The sequence below is a fragment of the Enhydra lutris genome, unplaced genomic scaffold (assembly GCF_002288905.1).
Source record: "Enhydra lutris kenyoni isolate GAN:26980312 unplaced genomic scaffold, ASM228890v2 scaffoldscaffold20, whole genome shotgun sequence".
NCBI lineage: Eukaryota > Metazoa > Chordata > Mammalia > Carnivora > Mustelidae > Enhydra > Enhydra lutris.
Genome location: NW_019154104.1, coordinates 29,612,932 through 29,639,871, shown reverse-complemented (window position 1 = coordinate 29,639,871; position 26,940 = coordinate 29,612,932). Strand labels below are relative to the sequence as shown.

The 26,940-nt window shown below is 62.2% G+C and overlaps 2 protein-coding genes across 4 annotated transcripts in view; one reads left to right on the top strand and one right to left on the bottom strand.

Moving 5' to 3' along the window:
• LOC111148560 (brain enriched guanylate kinase associated) overlaps positions 1-16,505 on the top strand; it is a 28,707-nt gene extending 12,202 nt beyond the window's left edge. Inside the window, exons 3-7 of the mRNA XM_022505221.1 lie at positions 8,750-8,911; positions 10,176-10,242; positions 11,371-11,478; positions 14,026-14,109; positions 15,156-16,505. Coding sequence (XP_022360929.1) covers positions 8,750-8,911; positions 10,176-10,242; positions 11,371-11,478; positions 14,026-14,109; positions 15,156-16,505 — 1,771 coding nt within the window. The remainder of the gene's footprint in view (positions 1-8,749; positions 8,912-10,175; positions 10,243-11,370; positions 11,479-14,025; positions 14,110-15,155) is intronic.
• A 7,666-nt stretch (positions 16,506-24,171) lies between these two features.
• LOC111148769 (WD repeat domain 25) overlaps positions 24,172-26,940 on the bottom strand; it is a 140,885-nt gene continuing 138,116 nt past the window's right edge. For all 3 annotated transcript variants that reach the window (XM_022505567.1, XM_022505568.1, XM_022505569.1), the window contains 2 exons: positions 25,172-25,312; positions 24,172-24,656 (listed from right to left, as the gene is read on the bottom strand). In XM_022505567.1, coding sequence (XP_022361275.1) covers positions 24,435-24,656; positions 25,172-25,312 — 363 coding nt within the window. In that variant the 3' untranslated portion in view covers positions 24,172-24,434. The remainder of the gene's footprint in view (positions 24,657-25,171; positions 25,313-26,940) is intronic.

Genomic DNA, 26,940 nt, shown 5'->3' with positions numbered 1-26,940 from the left:
CCTACATCCCCTAGCTTGAGCTGGTGACCCCTCCTGGCTGTGGGCCCCTAGGTCAACCCCAAGACAGTCCCCTGTCCTGGGGTACATGCATGGGCACACATGCACCTGCACACATACACGTGACCTTCCCCAGGACCTTTGCCAATAGCTCAGTGACGGCAGTGACAGCCTGGTGTGGGGTCCCCATCTCCATGCCCCCAGCGCTGCTGGTGGCCTTGCTACAGAGGCCAGCTGAGGGCTGTTGGGGGGCTCCGGGTGGGCATGTCTGAGGCCCAGAGCCGTGCTGCCGGGGGCCCCGAACTCCTTCCCTCTGGGGAGAAGCTCCAGGACCCAACAGGAAGCTGGATGGTGTGCCCTGTGGGGCTCCAGGCCCACACGTCTGCCCTGGACCCTGCTCGGGTCACCTCCCCTCTTGGGCTCCAGGCCCCGCCTCCATCAGACTGACCACAGGCAGCCCTCGCAGGCCCTCACAGGAGGGACGGCGGCGCCCCGCGAGCACGTGTGCCTGGGAGGTGGTTGGAAGAAAACTATGGAGCACGGCAGTTTGCTTTAAAACCTGTCATCTCAATGTCAGGGGAAGAGCAGTTGACCTGGCATTGAATCCATGTGACCTCAGAGGGACCTTACTCCTTGATTGCCATGAACCTCAGTTTCCCCATCTATAAAATGGGTGCAATGCACACCTCCCTGTTGGGGCAGTCTGAGACTAGATAAGCAGCTTTACACACGTGCCTGGGGCAGGTGGGCCCTCGGAAGGTTCTGGAGATGTTGGTTGGCCATTCACGCCCACCTGCCCCTCAGGAGAGATCCAGCCAGGGTGGGCTCCCCAGAGGAACAGAGAAAAGACTCTTCTGGGGCTGGCAGGAAAGTGGGGATCGCTGAACACGGGCACAGGCTGGGACACACTACAGAGCTCGGAGGTGGGAGAGGGGACACCAAGGTCCTGAAGGGATTGTCTCTGGCTCCTCCTGGGAATCCCGGGTCCAGTGGGACATCCTGCGGGCTGCGCTGGGCGCTAGGGACAGCCGGCAAATAAGGAGGGCGAGTCCCCCAGGCAGGCCAGTGAGCAGGTGCTGCCCCCTCAGGACTGAGACAGAGTGGGGAGGGCAGGCTGTGCCAGGGGCCTGGGGCTTGAGGGAGAGGAGGGGCAGGCCCGGAAAAGAGCTGGGGGGCGCATGTCCCTGGCCGACCCTGTGGTGGGAAGGAAGGGGCTCCAGCCAGGCTGAGCGAGGGGGCTGGCACGGGGAGGGGAGAGCCCCGCTGAGCCCGGGGTTTTTGCTTGGGTTGGGCGCAGGTGGGGGGATTTTGACCAGAGGTGGCTCATGGTGTGGCTGCGTTTCCTGGCGTGCTATTTGGCTGCTGGGGGGCAGATCGGGATGCAGGGGGCGTGGGGGGCTGCAGGGTTCCCTGTGCTCGAGACCTGTGAGCAGCGGCCGATCCCTGCCCGGTGCCAGGGGTGTTGGGGGACCCCGGGTGTGGAGGAGTTAACCCGGAGCAGGAGGGAGTGCGTGCAATCCAGGCAGAGGGGACATGGGGACAAAGTCACCAAGATGAGAAGCCGCCTGCAGCACATGAGCAGTGACAAGCAGTTTAGGGCTGCTGGAGCGTGACTGCTGGGTGGGGCTCCAGAGCCGGAAGACTGGCTGTCCTGGGAGGGGGGGTTGGGGGAGGCGCCGCTGGGACACTGGGGCCCTGAGGCTCCTTCAGCCAACTTTGCGTGTTCCATTGGCCTCCGCCCCGCCTCCGCCGCACCTCATCCCCAGAAAGACTTCGGCCCTCCAGGTGCACCTGACCCAGTAACCTTGTCAACCCCACGGAGCAGGGGAGGATTTTCTCCCCGCACCCCAGGGCTCCCCGAAGTCACTCTCCCCGCACCCCAGGGCTCCCGGAAGTCACACGCCCTTCCTCCCCATGCCCAGCATGGCATCTGGTGCCATAGACATCAAGGGGAACAGAGAGGGCCAGCAGCCCAGGCCCGGGCCCCAGGAGGCCTGAGTGATGGAGGAAGGGCATCAGGAGGTAGTCACAGTCTGATGGGGACAGAGGAGGAAAGAGAGGGAACTTTCAGAGAGCAGGAACCAAGGAAGGCTTCCCAGAAGAGGCAACATTTGAACAGAGCCTCACAAGAAAAAAGAGGCTCTGGGGACTGAGAGAAGCAAGGACCACTGTCTTGATGGGGGGTGTGAGTGTGGCCACATTTGTGGGATCAGCAGGAATAGGGAGGGCCGGGGTCCTTTCCTGCAGGGAGAGGAGGAAGGGGGCCTGGTGTGTGGGGGCGGGGTCTCAGGAGTGGCTAGGTGTGGCTGTAAGCCCCTTCCTCCTCTCCCTCCACCCTGGACTAGTCAGGGGCAGCCACACTGGCCACAGCCACATGTATGATGGGGAGATGAGGTAGGAGAAGCGCCAGCCCTCCCTGTGTCCCTTTCCCTGCCTCCATCCCCTCGGACCCCCAGCCCTCTGAGCTGGCCAGGCTGATCTCCCTACCAGCTTCCTGAGCAGGCAGACATCCTGCCGCTCCCAGCTGCCCCGCTAGAGTCCAAGGTGCATCCCAGGACCATCTGGAGGCCCATACGGTCAGGTAGCCACTGTGCCCCACCTGAGGACACCCATGTCCCTGAGGGGAACCCGGGGTCACCGAGGCCCCAGGAATGCAGGGCAGGCCAGCTTCTGCAGCCTGGGCTAGCCTCTGTCCATCTGTCCACCCAGTGGTCACCAGGCCCTTCAGCCAGCATGGGTGGGAAGGAGGCCTTGCGTGCCCAGTGAGGGGTGACACTGTGACTGGTCCTCCCCAGGGCCACGGCTCTGCCATGCCAGCCCCCACTGGGGCAGCCGCTGGCCCTGATGGCAGCAGGCATGGCCAGGAGAGCCCAGTGGGAGGCTGTTAATTCCCTCGTCTGCTGTCTCTCCGCTGAAACACTTAGGCAGGCCTGGGGGCAGGGGAGGTTCTCCCTCCCTGCTCCTGTCCTCTGGCACAGATGCCCCGGGAGTGGGTGGCAGCCTCAGGAGAGGTCAGCAGATGTGGGTCTCATCTCCTCACCCCGGCTGGCTGTGTGATCATGGAAGAGTTGCTTAGCCTCTCTGGACGCCCGTTTTCTCATCTCTAGGATGGTGGGGGGCTACTCCCAGCCTCAGGCTGGGAATGAGCCTTTGTGTCAGAATAAGACTGGGTTGTCAGCAAAAAAAAAAAAAAAAAAAAAATGCCGTGTGTGACCAGAAGCAGTGTCTGGGTCAAGTCACAGCCGTGACCCCTACTCGCTGGGCCTCCAGGCAAGCCCTGCCTCTTCCCTGGGCCTCAGTTTCCCCACAGACCCCAGCCTCCCACTACTCTTCTGAAAACTCACCTGCCAGGAGCTCCCCTGAGGAGAGGCCCTTTGGAGGTAGGACTGTCTAGGGGCTGGGAGGGACGTTCACAGACTAGGCTGTGGTCCAAGCCCCCAGGGCAGACTGGCGGCTTCCGGATGTTCCCACAGGCACAGGTCTGTCCTGCCCCTGCTCTGTTCACTCAGCAGCATTGGGGTCATTGGCCAAGGGTGGAAACTGGGGTTGGAATTTCAAAGTCCTGTCCACCCGGAGACCCAGCCAGGGCCCTGCCCACTGCCCCTCCTCCACAGAGTGCTGGGTCCCCAGCTCAAGAGACCAGGGTCAAGGGCAGCCCATCTTACAGGTGGGGACACGGGGGGCTTCCGGAAGTGGCGACCAGTGAGCGGGACACAGCCCGGGGCTGAGAGCTTCCCTACTTCCCTCTTGACCTGTCAAGTCAGCCCTTGAAGTCTTTTTTCAGAGGGGGAGTGCAAAATTTGACCCTTAGTAAATTTTTTTTCTGGTTTCTCATCACTATAGGAAATGTGACAAATCTAGGGAAGTACAGAAGAAAATTTTCAAATTACTTAGAACCCCTCCACCCACCACCCACTCACACTTGCCCCTGCTTTACTCTTGGTGGGTGTCGACATACGGATCCTCCGAGATGGGCTTATAGTGCTCTCTCCACACCCGTGTCTCTCAGTGGTTTTCGGAAGCCTGATTTCCGGGGCTGCAGCCTCTCATCAGATCTCTGCTCTGGTTCCGGGCCGGCGAGGCCACCAGAGCATCCCTGGAGAGACTGCGGGGGACTGTGGTGGGGGGGAGCACTCCGAAGTGGACTTGGCTGGGGTGCCGATCAGTGTCCTGGTGACCCTGCATGGTGGCACCAAAGCAGGGAAGGGCAGACCTGGGCCCCCTCCCACATCCCTCTGACCCATCCAGCTCCCCTGCAGCCCGCCCGCTGCCCAGCCCACACAGGCCACAGAGTTGGGTGAGAAGGGGTCTCAGGGAGGGTGTAGTGGGCTCTGCCCTGGACCCCTAACTTCTGCCAGGTTCTCGGCCCCCAGGACAGGCCTCCCTTGCGTGAGGCCATCACAGCCCCCCAGCACAGGTGGGGCCTAGTGTCGGGCTGGCCCTCCACGCTCCTTGTCTCCTGGGCTCTCCACTTGAAGGGTCCTGCCAGGTGGGACCTTGCCCCCATGACTCTTCTCCGAAGCTGAGACCACGAGGTAGGCCTGCCGGTGGTGGGACGCAGTGCCACCGCTGGGCCCAGGCAGCCACGGCAGGGAGGTGCCATGGCTGGGCCCCCCACTCGGGTTCCCGCACCCACTCTCTGACACCTTGCTAAGGAGTTCTGCTGCCCGGTGGGGGGCGGGTTCCATGCCTCCCTCTCTCTGTGCCTGTGGTGGGCCCCGGGCGGCCCCCACCCCTTCTCTGAGCAGCTCTGTCCTCTTCGCCCACAGGCTGCGAAGCCCTTGGGTGCCCTCGTGCGTCGGGCAGCCCCGTGTCCTGCAGGGCCGACTGGCCAGGTCCTCGCCCTCGCTCTGGGACAGGTAACATGCCTGCTGTCTCCCCGGTTCCTTGGTGTCTCTGCGTCCGTCCCCAGACATCCCTCCCGTGTCTGCGTCAACTCGCCCAAGACAGACAGGGAAGGGCCACGAGCTCACCACACCTTCCTGTGCCATCCATCTCAGAGACGAGGCCCACGAGGCCCCCACAGCCCGCACCCCCTGGCCCCAGCCGAGCTCTCTGTCCTGGGGCTCAAGCCTCCCCCGAGTGTCCAGGGAGGGCTCCTGGGGGAAAGCGGGGTGAGAGGTGCTGCCCTGGGATGAGGCCTGCACTCATGCACATCGTTCTTCCCTGGGAGGCGGGAACACGCTTCCAGGGGCTTCTCATGGGCCAGGGAGGGACTGGAAAACACCCAAGTGCCTGGCTGGGGGTGTTGCTCTTACCTGACGGCCTGGCTCTGGCCGGTCTGGTCACAAAGGACTCCCGCGCCTTCCCTGTGTTTCCGTTAAGGGGTTATTTCCAGATGTCATAGCCTCCTAAGTCAACTCCTTGCTCAGGGGGAAGCAGACGCCCCAGTCCCCGAGTGATCCCCCCAGATTCCCAGGAGCCTGGAAGCCCCAGGTCCACATGGGGCTTGCCTCTGGCATCATGAGCTGGGGCAGTGCACAGACGGCACAACTACCCTAGCAGCACGTGGGTGGGTGCCTGCACCCCTGCTTTACAGATCTGGAGACAGAGGCCGAGGTCAGGCAAGGCTCAGGTCGATGCTCAGGGAGGTGGGGGAGCGCTGGCGGCAACAGGGACACCACCCAGGCGACTGTGGACCCAACCCAGCACCAGCCTTGGACCTTCCTGGACCAGGCCAAGGAGGGGATGTGTCCAAAGCTTCTGCATAGCTGGTCATCGAGACTCGGTGACCGGCTGTGATGGGCAAAGGGCGAGGAGGGGTCACCACAGCTTCTCGGAGGCTGACTGGGGACTGAGGGTGGCTGTGCCCTTCTCAGGGGTGGGGACCACCGAGGGCAGGGTGGGGGCAGCACTGAGGCATGGAGTGTCAGGTGCCTGTAGGCCGTGGATGTCTGGATTGGGGAGGACCAGAGAGAGGCCTGCGATGGAGATGGAGGCATGGGGCGGGGGGCTCCCTTTGTGGCGGGCAGGGAGGAAATTGAGCCTGAGATGTTCAGGGAGGAGCTGGGTGCGAACAGGGCCTTGATGATCACCCGGGCAAAGCCGAGGGGTCTGCAGACTGGACGGAGTCCGATGGCAGAGATGGGGAGAGATGGGGTGGGCTCCAGCAGCGGGCCTGGGCATCTGCTGTGACTGAGGGCTCGGAGGTGTGTCTGGGGGCGATGAGGGGCGGGAGTCAGGGGCTGGGGACTCTATGGTCTCAGGCCTGGCCAGGGTGGGGCTTGGGGATGGGTGGGAGTAGTGTGTGAGTGTCGGTGGGACAGAGCCACCCCAGTACGTCTGGAAGGCCACTGGGTGCCATGAGTCTCGGATAGGCCAGCTCGGTGAAGCGGTCATCTGGTGAGGGGGAGGCCTTGACAGGGTGCCCACCTTCCAACCCTGTTGTGCGCTTGTCTCACCACGGAAATTTCCCTCCAGATGGTGGGTTCCACCAGGTGGGGGCTGTGCTGGCCCTTCCCACGGCTGCTGGGGGCCAGGAATGGGGTGGGGCAGGGCCGGAGAGGAAGGAAAGACGGTCTGGGATGGGTGGGACCTGTGGCCGGGTCACAGCAGGGCTGTGCAGTCTGCATGATGGCGGGGTCCGTGCTGGGGCTGCAGGTGGGTCGCCGTGGTTGGGAGGGAAGGTCACTGGCTGTGGGTGGCAGGGCGTGGCCACTCAGGTGGCCACACGAGTGAATGGACGATGCTGTCATCTCTTCCCGAGGGGACAGACCCCACCTGTACCTTGTGACAGAGGGCTGTGGGTGGGCCCACAGCCCCCCCAGGGCAACTACTTCAGAGGCTTCTGCCCTACCCCCTCCGCCAACACTGTGCCTGCAGGGGGTGGGGCTGGCTAACATGGGAGAGTCCCTCAGAAGCTAAGAAGCTTCCCACTGGGCAGAAAAGCTGGGGGCTGAGGACCATCTGGGATCTGTAGCTGAAGGGTGGGGCAGTCCAGCATGCTGCCTGGAGGAGGCAGCCAGACCCGTGTGGGCAGCCGTGGGCACTGTGCTGCGGGGCTCTCCTGGATTAATGCTGTGCCTCTCCCTGGGAGTCTGACCCCTGTGGGGACCTGCCCCACCCTTCTCTGAGGTTCTCGAAACATAGGCAACTTTTTACTTTTATTTATTTAAAAGAATACAGACGTGGGCAGGAATCCAGGAGTATGTGATGGAGATCAGCTGGGTGCGCGCCCGTGGTAACATGAGTGGCTTACACGCTGGGCCGGAGGCTGAAGGAGACTGCCTGCTCCCTGATCCCCTCACTCGGGTTTGGGTATCGGAAGTCCTGGAACACGGGCTCTTCTTGCTCAAGCTCCCACAACACCTCTGGGCAGAGTCCGAGTTCCCAAGCCCTGCCCCCCGCCGGTTTGCAGCGTGACACCTGCGGACTCCCCTCCACTCCCTTTTTGCTGGGCCCACAGCAAACGCGCCAGAAATGACTATTCAAGACGGTATTGGCTCCAGATTGTCCCCTGGGGGTGCACACTTGTTCCAGCAAACAGTGGGCCTGCCTGCCTCCCCGCCCTTCTGACCTGGGCACCTCTCTGGGCAGAACTGTTCTCAGAACCAGGGCTTTGTGTCCCCAGGGCAAGATGGGGGCAGTCCACTCTTCCCAGGAGGAAGCTGAGGCCCGAAATGATAGCGGGCAGCGGGGGTCCCATGGCAGTGGGGCCAGCGGCAAGTCAGTGTGACAGCAGCAGCCCCGCACACCCCGTGATGCCAGGCTGGAGTTCAGCTGTGCGCCGCACGGCCCTGGTGGGCTTCATTGGCCCTGGAGCCCTGGGGCCGGGCCAGGGGGGCCTGAACAGAGCTGGAATCTCAGCTCCACTCATGCCAGACACCCAGCAGACACACTTGGTGCCAGGCACCCGCCGGCCAACCTGGCCGAGCGCTCAGCCTGAAAGGGAGACATGCATGAGTCCGTGTGTGTTTCGGAGTCTCTCCGGGCTTTGCTCCTGTGCGGTGTAGCTCCCCACTGCCCCGGGGCCACCACAGTGTGTGGCCACCAGCCTTGCCCCTCTTGCCTTTTGCCTGACTCTAGAATCGAGCACATGCTGTCAGTAGGCCATTAGCCTTGGTCTCTGTTTTCTGGGCTGGGGGCCCAGCGTCCTGGTGTGCTAGAGGAGCCTGCCGTCTTTGGAGAAAACGGAGCCTCAAGAGCTGGGGCTGGGGCTCTGGAAGGCTTCCTGGAGGAAGGGGGACGCGAGCAGACCAGAGCTGTGCAGAATTTCCGAAGCGGTGTGCAGCTAGCTGACCACTGCGGCGGAGGCTGCCTGGGCATGGGGCACACAGCCCCTCTCCCAGGCCCGGAGGTCACACAGCCAGTTTGGGGAGCACAAGACGGCCGGCTGGCCCTGAGCTTCCCCACCCTGGTGGAGGAGCCCAAGGGTGGGGCCCCTGCAAGCCGTGCCAGGCGGAGGCGGCTCGAGTCGGAGAGCCCTCTTCAGACCAGGGTCCTTTAAACCGCCCCAAAGGCTCGCCAGGTTCCGGGGGAGCTAGGAGGGCCCGGGGTCAGTCGCTCCTCCAGGGGGTCCACGCGGGTATTTACTTAGGGCGGGGCGCCGCTGGGCCTGACCGCCTCTCTGACCCCCGAGGGGCTGGGCACCGCCGCGGGAGGGGGGTGCGGCGTGCGTGTGTGTGCGCGTCGTGCGCACTCGCGTGTGTTCGTGCGGCGGGGCGCACGCGGGGCACACCCGCGGCCGGCCCGCTGGGGCTCGGTTTCCCGCGCTCAGTGCCGCGGCCCGGCCCGCCGCCGCGTGTCGTTGCAGCGCGCTGCAGGAGCAGAAGGGCGAGCTGCGCAAGCGGCTGTCCTACACCACGCACAAGCTCGAGAAGCTCGAGACCGAGTTCGACTCCACGCGCCACTACCTGGAGATCGAGCTGCGCCGCGCGCAGGAGGAGCTGGAGAAGGTCACGGAGAAGCTGCGCAGGTACCGGGGCGGGGCCGGGGAGGGGCGGGGCGGGGCCGGGGAGGGGCGGGGCCGGCAGCGGGGGACGACCCGGAGTTCGCAGCCGCCGCCGCCGCCGCCGCCGGGGGAACCCTGCTGGCTCCCAAGGGACGGGCCCCTGGGCCCCGTTCACCGCTGCCAAGCCCGGGGCTCGGTGAGGGCAGGCTCCTTTTCCGAAGTCGCACTTTGTGCCAGGAGCGGCTGGGTCGGGCGGGACTGGACTCCGGGTCTAGATACCGCCGGACAGGCTCTTCCCAGGCACCTCTCCCTGGTCTGTCTGTTCATTCCTCTCACTTAATCTTGGGGGATGGGGGACAGCAGCATGACACACGTGCAGCCACCTGCAGGCCCCTCCCCCCCGCCGGCCCTCCGGGTCCCCACCCACTGTCCCCTGGGTCTCTGAGAGGAAAAACGATGTCTAGCCCCGGAGATGGACCAGTGGTCCGGGACCGTTCCCTTGAGCAGCATGGCCGCAAGTATTGGGCCAGGTGTGCCGAAACCAAACTTTTCTAAAAACTTGGTTCTTCACGTTGAAGACATTTTCCTAAAAAGTATTACACACTCTCCAGCCTTTAGGAAGACAGCAAAGAGAATGCGGAGTTTGCCCTTGGCTCGGTTTATTCTAAACGTTGATAGGGCCTATAGGCTGGGGCTGCCCCGGGGAAGGGGTTTGCCAGGAGGGCTGTTTGTCCATCCCTGAACATCCCCCTGCTCCATCTAGTCGCGAGGGAACAAAGTTTAGGCCGTTCAGTCGGACCTCTGTTAAGGTCTCTCCTCGGCCACTTACTGCTTGAAGCCCCTCCAGCCTCAGTTTCCCCATTGGTAAGACTGGGCGGGGGGCCCACAGTGACCCTCCACCCAGGCTGTCAAGAGGGTGGACACTCTCCCAAATTCCCTTCCACCCTCACACTACATGCCGTGGTGGGAACACGGCCCCTGATCCCCACCCAACACCTCGAGGCCGAGTAAGTAAATGTGAGTGAAGTGGGTGTGAGCAAGGACAGGACAGAGCCGCTTGTGGGTACAGGCCTTCCCTTCCCATCCCAGGCATCCTCGTCCCTGGCCCAGGAGAGCCCTCCGCACAGTAGCTTTCTGCTGTGCGCAGAAGTGCAGGCACACCTGGGTGGGAGCGGGGGGGGGGCAGGCGTAGGCAGCCTGTGCTCAGCCCTGCTCTGCCCAGAGGGCTGGGGGGCCACAGGGGTCACGAGTGGCCCGGCCTGGCACCGCAGTGACCGCATTGTTCCAGGATTCAGAGCAACTACATGGCGCTGCAGAGGATCAACCAGGAGCTGGAGGACAAGCTGTACCGCATGGTGAGGGCCCCCCGCCGACCGCCCTGGGCCCCACCCCAGTGTGCCCCTCTCGGAACCCTGGTGGCAAGCCACCAGCCAGGCTGTCATCCCCTCGCCTGTGCAGGAGCTGCTTACAGGGCTTGTTTCCTGGCCTCCACCCCCCAAGCCCCGTCCCCAGGACCAGTCCCAACCCTTTTTGCAATGCATGGGTGGGTGCTCTAGGGACTATGAAGTCATACGGTTCCAAGCTGCCCCGTGAGCCTCCTATGTGAGTGGGGCTGTGGGAAGGACGTGAGCTGGGGACAGTGACCCCGCTTTAGTGGTTGGCCTGGAGACCCAGACCTGGCGGGACAGAGGCCTGAGTTCGGGCCCTGGGTGAGCAAGAATGATGTTCGAACCCAACTGTGCCTCCTGTGGGGACACCCCATCTTACGGTAAAGAATAAAGGGGAAAGTGCCGCGCCTCCGGGAGACACTCCCACCATCTGCAAGTGCGGGCTCTTTTTTGTGTTGATCGGGCTGTTGGGACCTCAGTTTGGAAGAGAAGGGGACAGTGGCAGAGGCGTCCCGGTCCTGTATGGCTGGTGTGGGGGGAGGGGCCGGCAGGCTCTTGCACCTTCCCTCACCGAGAGGACTTCCAGCGCTTTCTAGTAGGTTACGGGCTTGTTTTGTTTCTGAAAATCCGAATTGGGTGTTCGACCTGCTGTCTTAGAGTGCTGTCAGAGCCGAGACAGCTCGGCCTGGGACCCTGGACAGGGCCCTTGCCTTTCTGAGCTCAGGTGGAGGCTGAACGAGGACTGGTTCAAGGCAGGAGCGGGTGTGGTGCAGGGCCAGGGGCCAGGCTTTGTGCTGAGGGCAGACTCCCCTCAGACCCAGGAGGAGGGATTACTGTCCCCGTGGTGTGGGTGAGCAGGAGGCTCAGGGAGGCAGTGACTTGCCCAAGGCCGTCTGGCTGGGCAGTGGTGGGAGCACAGGTGAATTCGAACCTGGTGGTCTGTGCTCCTACTCCCACCTTCCCTGGCCTTGCAAACCCCTCATCGTTATCGACTGCAGGAGGCACCCAGGACACCTATGGAGCAACTGGGCTCGAGGCCCAGGCCTTGGCTGACCGTTGACCAGCTCCTTCCCATACCCCCACCCCTCGTCCCAGGGCCAGCACTATGAGGAAGAGAAGCGAGCACTGAGCCACGAGATTGTTGCCCTCAACAGCCACCTGCTGGAGGCCAAGGTGACCATCGACAAGCTGTCGGAGGACAATGTGAGTGTTGGACCACCGTGACCCCTGGGGGCCCAGGCCCTGTGGCCTCCAGGCTTCAGGGGCTGGCATGCAAGGTGGGAGAACAGGGCAGTGGGGGAAGGACAAGGCTACCTCCTAGCAGAGATAGACTGCCAAGGGTATTCGGGAAGAGACCCTCTGCTGGAAGGAAACGGGGCTCAAGGGAGCAACCACTGGGCCATATTATTCCATTCAGGGAGGGGTGTCCTGACCCCAGGTTTGGGGCGTGCTCGTTCCTGCCCCAGACAGCCTTCGTGGGCCTCAGAGCCATGTGGCTGCCCTGATTTCAAGAGCCCCGTGAGATGGGCCCAGGCCCACTCGGAGGACACCTGACAGCTGACCACACATTCACTAAGGAGTGTCTGCTTCCTGCCTGGACCTCCGAGGGTGAGATTATGGTGTGAAGGACACAGACAAAAACTCTCCCTACCCACGTGCAGTTTGCGCCTGAGCAGGGGAGGCAGTAAACAAGATGACACGCAAGCCGTGTAGCGTGTTGTGAGTGCTCACTGCCACCGGGAAAACAACACAGCAAGCGGTGCTAGGGCGTCTGTCGGATGCTTCTAGAAGATGCTGCTAGATCAAGACCTGAGAGCGGCCAGAGAGCTGGCCACGGGCGCCCTGCGGAAGAGCCTTCCTTCGGGTGGAAAGAACCAGTGTGGCAGAGGACGCCCCTGTACGAACAGCGGAGGGAGCTCTAGGGGGGTGGGGGTCCCAGGCTCTGAGGTCAAAAACAGAACAGGAGGCCACACCATGCAGGCTTCTCTAGGAATCTCGGGTTTGTTTTTTTTTTTTTTTTTTTAATTTTATTTATTCATTTGACAGAGATCACAAGTAGACAGAGAGGCAGGCAGAGAGAGAGGGGGAAGCAAGCTTCCCGCGGAGCAGAGAGCCCGATGTGGGGCTCAATCCCAGGGCCCTGAGATCATGACCTGAACCGAAGGCAGAGGCTTAACCCACGGAGCCCCCCAGGAGCCCCTCTTGGTTTTATTCTGAATGAAGTAGGGAGCCATGGAAGTTTCTTGAACAGAGGAGTAACATGACTAAGACCTATGCTTTTCTGGGCTGAGAAAAGACAGTGGGGACAAGGTCCACAGCAGAAGGCTCAAGGAGGCGGCTGTGGCAACAGTCCAGGCTGACAGCGGCTTGGCCAGGATGACACCCATGGAGCGGGGATAAGGGCTCAGGTTCTGGTTCTGGTTCAAAGATGGAACCCACTGCATTAACAGAGATTTTGGACGTGGGGTGTGGGGGAATAGAAGGGCCTAGCCCAACTGCAGGGTTCAGAGCCCGAAGGAAAGAAGCGACCTCCTGTCTCCTGGGGGGCTGCCTGGGGAGGAGCAGGAATGGGGCTGGACGGGGCACGCTCGGATGGCAGAGATGAGGGTAGAGATGCGGAGAGATGGCCGAGGAGTGTGGGCAGAGGAGGGGAGGCCCTGCATGGGGCCCGGGGCCGTGCTGCAAGTCTACAGCGGGTGTGGTGGCCGACCCAGGCTGGCCAGCCAGTGCGCACAGCCCTCTGCGGCCAGGGCCGGCCGGAGGCCTCTGCTCTCGGCCAACTGTCCTTCCCAGGGGGCTCAAGGAGACATTGAGGAGACTGGGGACCCCTTGTCTCTCCACTTTGCAGGCCAAGCCAGGGGCACGAGCTCGGCACAGACGGTGGAGGTGGGGGAGCCTCTAGGAATGGGGTACGGCGTGGGGGGCAGCGGGGCCCGTGCCTTCCACAACCTGTCCAAGCTGCAGGATACCTGGTCCCGGCTGAGCTGAGACCGGGGGAGCCGGCAGATCTCAGGGCCCGGTGGTGGACCCCGGCTTCCCGTGAGGGAGCCCTCCTCATGGTGGAGGGCCTCCAGGGCAGGGGCAGGGCTGAAAGGCCCGGCCACGGGCACATGCAAGAAAGGTGAAAGCGGAGCCCGCGGTCCTGCTGCTCGTGCCTGTCCTCAGCTCCGGAGGCTGAGCCGGTCCTGCTGCTCGCACCTGTCCTCAGCTCCGGAGACTGAGCCGGTCCCGGCCCGACCGCGGTCACACAGGCCCTCTGCCCCTCCTTGCCCTGCCCCTCACCCAGCCCGGCAGCCACCCCCATAAGCAGGCCACACTTCGGGAAGGGGGCTGTGGAGCCAGTCCGAGACGCGGGGAGGCAGGGGCTGCAGGCACATTCCTTACCACCGGCTGGCGCCAGCCCTCTCTGCTGAGACAGGGCCGGGGGGACAGGACAGCCATGCTCTCCGTGGCCTCCAGTGGCCCTTCTTCCATACGACCTCCTCCTTGTGGGAGGTTCCCGTCTGGGGTGGCAGCGGAAGGGCCTGGCAGGGCCCTCTCCGTGCACCAGCAGCTCCGGGTCCGAACCGAGGCTCCCCCCGACACCCCCCGCCAGTCCAGTGTGCAGGCGAGCACGTGAGGCCCAGTGAGGGTCCTTGCCCAGCCTGCTGCCCAGCCAGCTGCCCCCGCACCTGGTTTCCGCGCTGGCCGCGGGCGGCAGGGCCCCGGAGCAGGGCAAGCCTGCACCAGACGGCCTCCCTTGTCTTCTAGGAGCTCTACAGGAAGGACTGCAACCTAGCGGCCCAGCTGCTGCAGTGCGGCCAGAGCTACGGCAGGGTCCACAAGGTGTCCGAGGTAACGCCAGCCCTGCCCCCGTGAGGCTGCCCTCGCCCCCCAGGACGCCTTGGGGCTCCAGTCCTACAGGCCCCACCCCAAGGCCACTTCTCCCCTTTGAGGGGAAGGCGCCACGTAAGCCTGAGCCCCTGTCCTCCTCTGTACTGCAAGGATCCTGGCCTTTCTGAACGTGGTGCAAGGCCCCCCCAACCCCAACGCCTCCTCACCCAGCTTGGATGGCCTCCCCATTCCCCGTGCTTGCCTCTGGGGGCTGCTCCTTGACCCTGCTCCAAGCCCCCTGTCCACAGAGCACTGATGGGGCAGAGCGACCCCCGTTTGAGCCTCATAGAAACTCTAGGCTTTGGTTTAGGCACCATTACTGACAGTGGCCATTTCAGAGACGAGAAAACTGGTTTCACATGGAGTGACTAAGCCAAGGCCCCAGGACCCCCCCCCCCCGCCCCCACCAGGCTGCCCCAGGTTCACGCACTGCCCTCACCCTGGCCTCGACCCGTGTACCCTCTCCCCTGGGCCTGGGCCGCACCAAAGACACTCACAAAAGGGATCAAACAGTAGCAGGACGGCCCCACGATGGACCAGGTGCTCGTGCAGAAGCCACGGGGCACCTGGCCCCGAGTCTGTGTTGCATCTGAGTCTGTCTTGTTCAGGAGCACCCAGGCCTCACGACCTGGTAGGGGGTACCCCCGACAGACCTTAGGGCCGGGAGAGCAAGCGGGCCCCTCAGTAGGAAGAGATGAAGGGGGCTGCAGCCCCAAGAAGGGCCCAAGTCAGACCCTGGTTCCACCTTCGGGGCTCCTCGGAGCCCAGCTGTTGTAGGCTGGAGAGACAGAGGTGACCAGGGGGTCCTTGGGCGAGTTTCAGGAACCTTCCCCAGGAGCCGGTGCCATCCAGAGTCCTGGGTGCTGGCCCTAGCGGTGTAGTTTGAGAAGCCGTGGCCGGGTCCCTCTTCTGTCTGTGCATCTGTTGGTCACGGCCACAGTGACAGGTGCCGGGCTGACTGCTACCCCTGTCCCTGCCCTCCCCTCCCCACACCTGACCTGTTCTAGCTGCCCTCCGACTTCCAGGAGCGCGTGAGCCTGCACATGGAGAAGCACGGCTGCAGCCTGCCCTCCCCGCTCTGCCACCCGGCCTATGCCGACAGCGTCCCTACATGCGTCATTGCCAAGGTGCTGGAGAAGCCTGACCCCACCAGCCTATCCTCCCGCCTGTCTGACGCCTCTGCCCGAGACCTGGCCTTCCGGGATGGGGCGGAGAAGCAGGGCCCACGGCCCCCCTACAAGGGGGACATCTACTGCAGCGACACGGCCCTCTACTGCCCCGAGGAGCGGCGCCGCACCCGGCGGCCCAGCGTGGACGCGCCCGTGACCGACGTGGGCTTCCTGAGGGCCCAGAACTCCACCGACAGCGCGGCCGAGGAGGAGGAGGAGGTCGAGGCGGCCGCCTTCCCCGCAGGCTTCCGGCACGAGGCCTTCCCAGGCTACGCGGGCTCGCTGCCCACGTCCAGCTCTTACTCGAGCTTCAGCGCCGCGTCGGAGGAGAAGGAGCACGCCCAGGCCGGCACGCTCACGGCCTCGCAGCAGGCCGTCTACCTGAACAGCCGCGACGAGCTCTTCGACCGCAAGCCGCCCGCCGCTGCCTACGAGGGCAGCCCGCGCTTCGCCAAGGCCACGGCCAGCGTGGCAGCGCCGCTCGAGGCCGAGGTGGCCCCGGGGTTTGCGCGGACCATGTCCCCGTACCCAGCCGAGCCCTTCCGCTTCCCGGCCTCCCCGGGCCCCCGGCAGGCCCTCATGCCCCCAAACCTGTGGAGCCTGCGGGCCACGCCGGGGGCGGCCCGGCTGGCTGGGGAGGACGTGCGGGGCCAATGGCGCCCCCTGAGCGTGGAGGACGTTGGCGCCTACTCCTTCCCGGCCACCACCGCCGGCCGCGCCTCGCCCTGCAGCTTCTCGGAACGCTACTACGGCAGTGGGGGCAGCCCGGGCAAGAAGGCTGAGGGCCGCGCCAGCCCCCTCTATGCCACCTACAAGGCCGACAGCTTCTCGGAGGGTGACGACCTCTCCCAGGGCCACCTGGCAGAGCCCCGCTTCCTTCGGGCCAGCGGCGACCTGAGCCTGAGCCCCGGCCGTGCGGCTGACCCGCTGCCCGGCTACGCGCCCAGCCAGGGGGACGCGGAGAGGCTCGGGGTGCAGCTGTGCGGGGCGGGCGGCAGCCCCGAGCCCGAGCACAGCCCCCACAGTTCCAGGGACTCCCTGGAGCCCAGCTCCATGGAGGCCTCCCCGGAGATGCACCCTGCCGCCCGCCTCAGCCCGCAGCCGGCCTTCCCGCGGACTGGTGGCTCGGGGCTCAGCCGCAAGGACAGCCTCACGAAAGCGCAGCTCTACGGAACCTTGCTCAACTGAGTGCCTGCCTGCAGGCCGCGGCCACGGGGCCGCCCCCTCCCACCCACCCTGGGCCCCAGAGGGCACAGCTCGCCTCTCCCCAGACACCTGTCCTCCCCAGCCCCCGCCAACCAGCACCCTCTCTTCCACCCAACCCAGTCGAGCCTGAGAGGAGGACCCCTCCCACACCATCTTGTCCATCCCAGCCCCACCACGGTGGAATGTTTTTCACGCCCCAACATCCTTCCCCACCTGAGATGAGCATTCCCCCCTTTTATAAAGTGAAACTATTTTTATAGAGAAAAAGGGTCTTTCTTAACGCACTTGGCCTCCAGCTCCCTGGATGGCAGCCTTGGCGTTTTCAACACAAAGCTCCTTTATTTTTCGGGGGAGGACAAGGAGGGCCTGCCCCTGGGAGGGGAAGGACGGGGTCTTGTGGAGACATCCCCAGTGAGCCGGTGACAAGGGAACCCGAAACTGTCCACGAAGAGGGGAACTGGAATGGGTGGAGGGATGTGCAATGTTTCTAAACTGTTTTCGCCGTGTGACCAACACACCACCCCAGCTCTCCCGTGGTCCGTAGTCCCGAGTGGGGCCGGTGCTCATCCCCCAGTGTCCCGCTCCCCGGCACCACCTCGCTCTACCTCAGACGTAATGAGGCCCTCGGCTCCCGGCGTCTGTGGCTCGCTTTCCCGTCGTCCGCGATGCATGCCCGGTCTGTTAGTACTGTACTTCTGTTCATTAATAAAAGACATTGGTGGAAAGAGCCGGGCTCCGGGTTGTCTCTGCTCCCCACCGTCTTCTGACCACAGAGACCCGGCATCTTGGGCAGCATCCGAGCGCCTCCACGGTCTGACCCTGCTGGGCCTTCTCGCCCCTCCTAGGACGGGCCTTCTCTCTTCCCCTCCTCCTGCTGCCCCCCGCCCGCCGCCCTCTCTCACGTCTCAGATCTGGCTTCTGCAGGGAGGTCCCCGAGGATCTCCTTCAGAGCAGCTCTCACTTCTCTGAAACGTCTTTGTTTGGCCCCACTGCGAAGGGTGTTCTCACTGCGGAGGGGGGTTGCGGGGGGGCTCTTCCTCCCCAACACACACACACACACACACACACACACACACACACACACACGGAGATGCCATCTGCGCGGTCCCCGGCCTCCTGTTGGTGTGGGGATGTCTGTCCGTCCGTCCGTCCGTCCATCCGTGGGGAGCTGTCCTTGGACGACTGCCTGCCCTCTGCTCTCCGGCCCCTTCGGAATGTCCCTCCGGTTGTCTGCAGGTCCTGAGGCGCGTCGTCGTGCATTTGTCCTTCCTGGGGGTTCACAGGAGTCCTGTATCTGCGGGTTGGTGTATTTCACCAGTTCTGGAAAATGCTCAACTTTCTTTTTTTGTTTCCTCTCTCTTCCTGGGATTGCCTTAGACCCCTGGCAGCCCCTCTCACGGCACCCTCTGGGCACGCTGCCCTCCCCGCTGCGTGTCCTGCACTGGGGGTTCCCCGAGCTCAGCCCACGTGGTTTGCTTTCCTTCACACACATTCTGCTTTGTCCACGCCCAACACAGCCACTGCGTTTGTAGTTTTCCGTGAATTTGTCCTACATGTTGTTCGGTTGTCTCGCAAACCTACACTCCCCCCGCCCGCCCCGTGTCCTGTTCCCTGGAGATCATTCCTCGCTTGCCTTTTTTTCCTTAAACACGTGGGCCCGGCCGAGCCGGGCTGGGTCTGGCACTTCCCTCATGGGTTTCTCTTGGCTCCTGTCTTGCTGTCTCCTTTCTTCATGAGGCTGGTTATCTCAGATGCACACTCATCCCTGTCCTCGAAAATCTATTTGGAGGTTCTGCAAAGCCTACGGTGGAGGCCTGTCCTCACAGGGTCTGTTCCAAGGGCCTGGACCCTTCCTGCTGGACACCAGCCGGCTCCAGGTGCTGGCCTTGCAGTGGCCTGGCTCACCCTGCAGTGTAGACCCAGGGCAGGTCTGCCTCTTGCCAGGGGACTCCAAGGAGGGTGGGCATCAGCAGGGGCTCCCAGCATCCCTGCACTTGACCTGCCTCTGCAGGAGAACCCAGCGCCGGCCCAACCACCCTGCCCAGGAGCTGTGCTCCAGGAAGCCGTCTCCTCCAGCCAGAGGGAACGGGGAGAGGCTTGGGAGTCGGCTCCCCTCTGAGGGCCCAGTTTCCTCATGGGCAGACAGGAAGCGACCCTGAATGAGCTGGGGAGCAACTGGAAGGGTGCAGGGAGAAGCACGTGGCCCCTGGCACCCAGCAGACCCTCATAGGTGTTCCCAGAGGGGAACCCGCATCTAGTCAGCCCCACACTTTGGCTGTGTGAATGGCGGTGGGGCTGCCTCTTCCGGCCTCCGCTTTCCCTCCTCCAGGTGATCACAGTCCTGCCTGGCTCTCTCGCTCCTCAGGGCCAATGGACTCAGAAGTATCAGGCCCTGGGTAGCAGGGCTGGGGACCCTGCGGCTTTGCAGACTGGGCCGAGGGCCCTCTCAGATTTGGGGCTTTAGCCCCCACATGGTCACCCAAGCATCCTACAGACCTCACAGAGCTGCCCTGCCGTGGCCTCCAAAACCATCCACAGTTGGAGCCCAGAGGGTGTCTTGTTTCCAGAGGGCCTGCTCGGGGCTGGGCGGGAACAGTGACTTCTTTGGCCAAGAGCCAGGTAGGCTACAAAGATGGGCTGACCTGGCCACACAGAGCAAGGGGGTGGGGTGTCTGGAGTTCCATCACGTGATTTTGAGCAGGGTCAAGTGGACACCACCTTGAGTGGAGGCTGGCATGGGATGCTATGGTCCCAAACCACTTCTTGAGGGGCTGAGCTGGAAAAACTTGGTTTTCACTCAAATCCCCCTGGCTCCAAACCAGCTCCGCAGGACCTTGGGTCTCAGGAGTGCAGGTGGCTCTGGTCAGTGACTCTCAGAAACCCCCTCAGTGGGGACTTGGTGCGTCCCTCCTCTTCCTGATAATGGGGCTGGCGGACACCTGCCCTGTGCCGGCCACAGGGTCCCTGCTCTGACCACAACGAGCTCAGAGGTCGGGGGGAGGCAGATGGTGTGACTCTAGGCCCAAGGCTTCAATAATACAGAGCCACGCAGAGAGGCGAAGGTCCCTCCTGCTCCAGCGGGTAGAAAGCAACCCTCCAGGAGGATGCTCATGCAGGGTACTGAAGGATGAAGAAGTCGTCAGCGGGCATTTCAGACAAAGGGAAGAGCCTGTGATATGTGATATGTGATCGCTGGGGAGTTCCAGAAATGTCTCTATGCTTCCATGTGCCTGCCTGAGGGTTCAGCCTGGGGGCCACCAGCTTCCCTCTGGGTCTGTCCTGGGATGTTCTGCTAGATGGGAACTTTTGGGCTATGTTGAGGCCTTGCCCTCTACTTTCTTAGCCCCATCTACCCAGGCAGCCAGCCAGGCCGCAGAGTGGGGTTCCTTCCTCTCGCCCCTGGCCCACCACCACCCGTGCATCGACCACACTCCTGCCAAGTTGTGCGTACGTCTCCACCCCCAGCCAGGGCAGCGCTGGGCTGGCTCTGCCACTTGCTCGCCATGTGACCTTGGGCCAGTCTCCCCTTCTGCAGCCCAGGGACATTAGGAGATCCCCAGGGGTCTCCATGATCGCTGGCTGTCCCGGTGCACGGGGAGCCACAGGAGAGGCTGGAGAGAGGGAAAGAGCACACACTTCAGAGTCCGACAGTGTCTCAAGCAGCAGTGCCCTCCACTGGACAGCAGAGCCGGGCCCCCTGGGCGGAGGGGGTGCGGCTTCGAGCATCACCTCCGGCCGGCAGCACACAGAGCCACACGCCGGCACCTCCGGAGGAAACTGCTCTTCTCCCACGAACGCTTCAGGTCTGTGTCCCGGAGTACAGGTGAGGGTACAAGGAAGCACTCAGCCCCGGGAAGGAGGGTGGAAGGCACGGCCCACGCTTCTCTTCATTCCAGCTCCACACTAAGTTCAGCTCCCTTATTTTAAAATTGCAAATGATGAACTCCCCAACACCTTGCAGAGGATCCGAGCGAGCCTCTAAGAAGGCTCTCTGGAAGACGGCATCCGGAGAAAGCGATAAAGGCACGGAGTATGCCTGCCATTCTTTCTCAATAAAATAACCTACAAAAGTTGCAGGGGCTTGGGGGGGCTGGCAGCTGGCACCCGCAGGCACGGAGTTGAGGCGTCAAGTCCACAGAGCAGAGCGCCAGAAGCAGCCAGAGTGGGGAGCCCTGCGTGTACCCTGCCCCAGGAAGATCAGAGCTCTGGACGGTTCAAGGGGACACGCGTGGAAAAGTGGCGGACTTGGCCGGCAGAGACTTGGATGCTGCCGGCCCCGAGCGAAGCGGAGAGAGGGGGCCGCGATCCGCCAGGGCTTTCCTCCGCGCCTCCAGCCCTGCTTGTTCCCACAGGCCCGACTATAGACGAGGAAGCAGGCTCAGAGAAGCGAAGCACCCGCCAACATGCCAGGCAAGTGAGTGCTGGGCTGGGGGCCTGAGGCGGCCTCCCGACTCCAAACCCCACAGCGTTGTGGGCAGCCAGGGTGTGTGCTCAGTGCAGGAGACGGGGCGCGCAGCTGGGGCCACACCCAACACTCACAGCAAAGCCTGAGTTAATACAGTCTGTAAACACTGCTCATGTTAAACAACGGTAACGGGGCGCCTGGGTGGCACAGTCAGTTAAGCGTCTGACTCTTGGTTTCAGCTCAGGTGGGGATCTCAGGGTCGTGGGACTGAGCCCCATGTCAGGCTCCACGCTCAGCACAGAGTCTGCTTCAGATTCTCTCCTTCTCCCTTTGGCCCTCCTGCTCATGCTCTCTCTCTAAAATAAACAAACAAATCTCTTTTTTTTAAGTAGTAATAATAATACGTCACCGCAGGGAAAACAATCAGAAAACCATGAGCTGTAATCCATACTCAGAAGATACTCCACACAAGAAAGGCAGAAAACCACCCAGTTCAGGCTACGCTAGACGGCAGGACATCCAGACTCTAGGATCTGGAGCTGGACGGTGGAAAGTAGAGGTGGGAGAGGCAGACGAGAAGTGCTCTGGGAAAGCCAGTCCCCACCGGCAGACAAGGGCAGACAAGGGCAGCCCTTCCTCCTGGCCTTGTCCAGATTCATTCACAAATCACTCATTCACTTGACAAGCGTGTCCAAGGACCTGTTCAGGCTGAATCTGGGGAGACACACCCTCATGAAAACACCTGTAGGGGGTCCCACCACACTTCTCTCTGGCTCCATGGTGAGAGCTGCGCCTGGCCAAGGACCCCTGGTCCGGAGTGGGCATGACCAGAAGCTAGTCAATCAGCTCCTTCCTTCCCTGGGACTTGTCAAGTGGGAACAGAGGAAGGAGGCAGCCCCTTACTGGTGGCTTCTGCCATAAGAGTGAAGCAGGCTCAAGCCAAGGCCCAAAGGGCGAGAGAGGGACTTGTCCATCCTTGGCCTGACACGATGAGGCCTGAGAATGGGGCCAGCATGCACCCTCTGGTCTAAACTGGCTCAGCCCCGCGACAAATGGCGGTCTGATACTATTATTACCAATACTCCCTGCTGTTGTTTCCTGAGTGCCTACTGCATACACGTCCTGCCAAGAGCTGTACAGACCTCAACCTCATTAACCCTCACAAGCTGGGTACCACCAATTCTCATTTCACAGACAGGGAAACTGAGGCGGCTCAGCACTTCCATGCAGCCACACAATGAAAGGTGACGGCAGGATTTAAGTCTGCGTATCTCACCCCAAAGCCTGTGTCCTGCCAATGGGCCACATGTGCCATTATTCATTTACACCTACTGCGTGCCCGGGGCCAGGCGTACAGCAGGGAACAAGCACCCAGAGTCCTGGGAAGCTTACACTCCACTGCACACACCTGTGTGTCAGGGACAGGGAAAATCTCAGGCAGAGCTAAGCACTCTGGGTAAAAAGACCGAGAACCATAGGAGCGTGTTAGGCACAGAGGTCAGGGGAGACTCCCTGAAGGCCCACTGTCTACACATCCCATGAGACAGGCAAGGAGCCAGGGGGCACTGGGAGAAATCATGACCCAGCAAAAGGGACAGCAGGAGCAAAGGCCCTGAGGCATCACACCATGGGAGCACCATGGAGGGAGCCACTAGCCTATAAGGGATACCTTATATCCCTTGGTGATATGGGAAGGCTCCATTTCACAGATAAAGTGACCTGAGTCCAGGCTTCTAAGATCACTGAGCTTTCCACACAGAGCAGGGGAACTCATTGGGGGCGGGGGGGTGAGAAAGTGTGTGGGTGGGAGGCCCAGCAGGGCAGCCACACGAGGGTGAGGGAGGGAGTGTCCATCACTTGTGCCACGTTCTGAATGGACGTTCGCTCGGCCTCTGCTCCCCCTACCACCCTGCCAGGGCCAGGGCCTCAAGGGCGGCTCCACTTCTGTAGGGACCAGGGCCTCAGAGCATGGGACATGATTCTCTTTCTTTTCACCAAATCGGCCATTCTTGAGCCTAAAAAAAGAAAGTGCTCTCAACGGAGCTCCACCAACTTCCAGCCTGGCAGCATACAGAGTCACTGGGCCCCTGCATCCCGCACGAGCCTGGGGGTTCACTTCTCTCAGCAGCCTGAAGAGCAAGTGCCCCCCACCAAGTTCAGGCACAGCAAGTGCTGCATCCACTCAACACCCACTGCCTGCCAGTCTCCCCACTGACTGTGGGGCAGAGGTGGGGGCAGGGATGAAGGCTAGAAAAGGGGTTGGCCCTTAGGACAAGCCTGACCTCAGGGCCTTTGCACTGCCCTTCCCTCTTCCCAGGACGCCTGACTCATGGGCCCCTGAGCAAGTTAGACATACTGCAATAAACATATTTATGCACCAACCCTCTGCAAGCTCCAGATGCCTTTCCCCACCTGTCCGGTTCCCTTCCTAGGACTGGAACCCCTGGTGTAGTGACACCTACTACAGACTTGACCTCCTTGGAGCCGTACAGCAAGCCTGCAGGAAGAGGGTCCTGCTACCGCCTTACAGATGGGGAGAATGAGGCTCAGAGAGGAGACGACTCACAAGGTCTCAGCTGTGCTGACTGCAGAGCTGGCCTGGAACCCAGGTTCTGCAGAGGCAAAGCTGGACACCCCATGGCTCCCAGTCCCATGGCTCCCCTGCCCACGGGCCTCCTGGTCGGGTCCTCTGCACTCCCTCACTGACTCCCCTGCCAGGGATGCCTCCTCACCCGCTCACAGTCTCCCTCCAGCAGGAAGCGTTCTGAAGCCACGGGGACACCCTGCCCCCCTGCAGTTCCTCACCTACAGTGGATCCTCGGGCTCTCAGGTGGCCCCGATTATGGCCCTGGTGAGACCTGGTGCTAAGGCTCACCTGCCCGCCCAGGCCCCGGGGGGCCAGGTCTTCCTGCCGGCCTAGCTCCACAGGGCTCCCCAGCAGCCTTCTGCACGCGCTTCTTCGCTGGGACGGTGCACACATCCTACAGGGAGTGGGACTCCCCTAGCCATGCCTGGTGGGGAGAGAGAGGCAGCCTGGGCCCCATGACACTGGTGGGGACTGCCGTGCTCCCATACGGAGCTCCTGAGGGCAGCTCTAAGACCTAGAGCCCCCACTGGGCCCCCATGGCCCCAGGAGTCAGGTCCCTCGTCAGGATCAGCAGAGGGGGTGCCCCATCTCAAGCTCCCACTGGTCTATCCTGGAGCCCCAGAGGGCCTGAGAGGGCGCAGGCGCAAGGGGGACAGCCAGCACGCATCTGTCGCTGAGATAACCTAAGAAAGAGCGGACACCCACGTTTATTGAACAGCTACCTGCCAGCCACTTCCACTAATGCGGGCCTCGCAACCCCGAGGCAAGCACATCCCTGTTCCCATTTTACAGATGTGGAAACTGAGGCTCGGAAGGTTTGACCGGAGGCAACCTCAGCACCTCCTCACCCCCACCCACCCCGAGGAAGAATGGAAGCCCGGGGCCTGGCCGGCATCCAGAAGGTTCTGTACTAGGAGGCTCAGTGCCAGATCTTAACGTCGCCCTCCCAGGAGCAGGTGGCGAGGACGGAGGGCAGCACAGGGTGGAAGGTGGCGCCCACACAAGCCTCGGTGTGCCCTGGCAGCGTGCGCGCCCGGCTGGCGGTGCGAAAGCTGTACAGCAGGACTCGGCCATCGGCGCTGCCCGTCACCAGCAGGTCACCGTCCGGGGAGCACTCGCAGCCCACCGAGTAGCCTTCTACCTGCAGAGGGCAACACAGAGGGTGAGCGGGCCGCACCGCAGCGGCCCCTGCAGGCAGCCCGGGCCCAGCGCGGAGCCTGCTGCGCAAGCCGGTTGAGGGCAACGCAGCTGGAACGGCTTCGGCAAAGCCGCGCGTCTGGTCTCACCGGCAGCCCCTGAGTCCCCGGCCCTTCTGCCCCAGTGAGGCAGGCCTCAGTGGGACAAGGGGACAGATGCAGAGAGAGCCCCCACCCCTGTCCTGTCCTCCCTCCCCCACCCCCATGGCCTGTCCTGTGAGCCACTAAGTCAGAGAAAACTTTTCCTGCTGGGCAGCTGGGGCCTGGACTAGGGCCGGGGGTGGCCGGGGGTGGCCCAGGGCGTTCGGTGAACACCAGGCCATACGGCATGTGTCCCCTGGGAAACAGAAAACAGAAACTACCCAGAAAGAGGGTCTGTGCACTCTGGGACCCCAGGTCCACCGCAGGAGGCTCTGGGGCCATGGCTCTGCTCTCGAGCTGGGGGATAGGAACTCAGTACCTTGTGCCCTTCGTAGCGCCGCCGCCTGCTCATCCGGTAGGGCCACACAGCAGAAAAGAGAGCCAGGTAGTTGCCATTGGTCTGCGCCAGGAACACAGGCTCCCGGGGGTGCAAGGCGAGGCTGGGACAGGTGTACCTCTCCTGAGAAACAGTGAGGCCACAGAGAGGGTGGAAAAGGCTCCCGCTGGCCCCCAGCTCCAACAAACACGCCACCAGCTCTCTACTCCTGGATCCTCAGGTCCAGCCCCCACACCCGGGCTCCGGGGTCTGTACGCATTTCCTAGGGCTGTTGTGACAAAATGCCAGAAACTTGCTCGCTGAAAACTACTAACATTTACTCTTAGAGTCTTAGAAGTCAGAGGTCTCACTGGGCTAAAAGCAGAAGTGTCAGCAGAGCCACGTTCCTTCTGGAGGTTCGGAGGGTAATCTGTTTTCTTGCCCTTCCTAATATCCCTTGGTTCGTGGCCCTAGTGGGGGACTGAAAAATGGCCCCCCAAACTACATCTATCCCCTGATTCCTGGGCCCTGTAAATGTCACCTTATATGGCAAAAAATGCGGATGGGGTGTCTTTGCAGATGTAATTAAGTTAAGCTTCTTGAGGTGGGGATATTATCCCCAATATTGCCCTAAATGCAATCACATGTGTCCTTAGAGAAGGAAGCCAGCAGATCAGACACTCAGAGAAGGTGACACAGAGACAGAGCAGAGGGTCTGAAGAAGCGGGGGCAGACACTCCCCCAGAGGCTCCAGACCAAATCTTGACTTGAACCCAGTAAGACTTAGTGGCCATCCGGCCTCCAAAACTGAGAGTGAATTTGTTAGTTTAAGCCACCAGCTCTGAAGTACTTTGCTACAGAGTGACAGGAAACAAGTCCACACACCCCCTCCCGCCTCCACGGGGAGCCCTCAGGGTAACCCCCGTCCAGCCCAGGCTCCCCGCGGCCCCCACACATGGTAACTAGGAGGTGAACGGCCAGGCGAGAAGACGAAGGCACAAACCAAGTGTTCAAAGCACAAGGCAAGGAATCGGCACTGACAGGCTAGGTCACATGGAAACACCCCTACAAGCTCCCTTCTCGATGCACCTGTTCTTCCTTTATTCTAAATGTCACCCTGAAGCCACATGGTCTAAAAGAGCCCAAACTCGAGGAGCCACGTGGGGAGCAGGTGGAATACAGCTGTGGACTCCTGTGTCCATCGGGGGCGCAGCGGCCATGGCCACCTGCTAACAAGCTCCCCCGCACACTGCCACCAAGCAGAGCGCCTGCTCAGCCGCCCAGGAAAGGAGGATGTGTGATTTTTAAGAGGGCCAACGGCTGGGGCATTCAGCACTTCCCCCTCCATGACCTGCCCTGGTTTCTGCACAGGCTGTTGGACGCAGAATGCCAGGTGGCCAGACGGGCCCATGCAGCCCCCTCCCAGGGCCTGTCCTTCCCAGCGGGTTACACTAGCTCCCTGCAGTAAAGATCCAGAGGCTGGTTTGCTCAGGGTCATGTAGAAGCTTCAGAGAAAAGGAAAAGCAGGGAAGGGGAGCAGGTATATATGTACACCTAGTATATATTTTTAAATTTGGCAGAGGGATTAGCCATGGCTTAATTAAAATCTTATGAGATGATGATGATGGACATGGTGGCAGTGGTGGTGGTAATGATGGAAGTGGAGGTGGTGGTGGTGGTGATGGTGGTGATGGTGGTGATGGTGGTGGTGGTGGTGGTGGTGGTGATGGTGGTGGTGGTGGTGATGGTGGTGGTGGTGGTGATGGTGATGG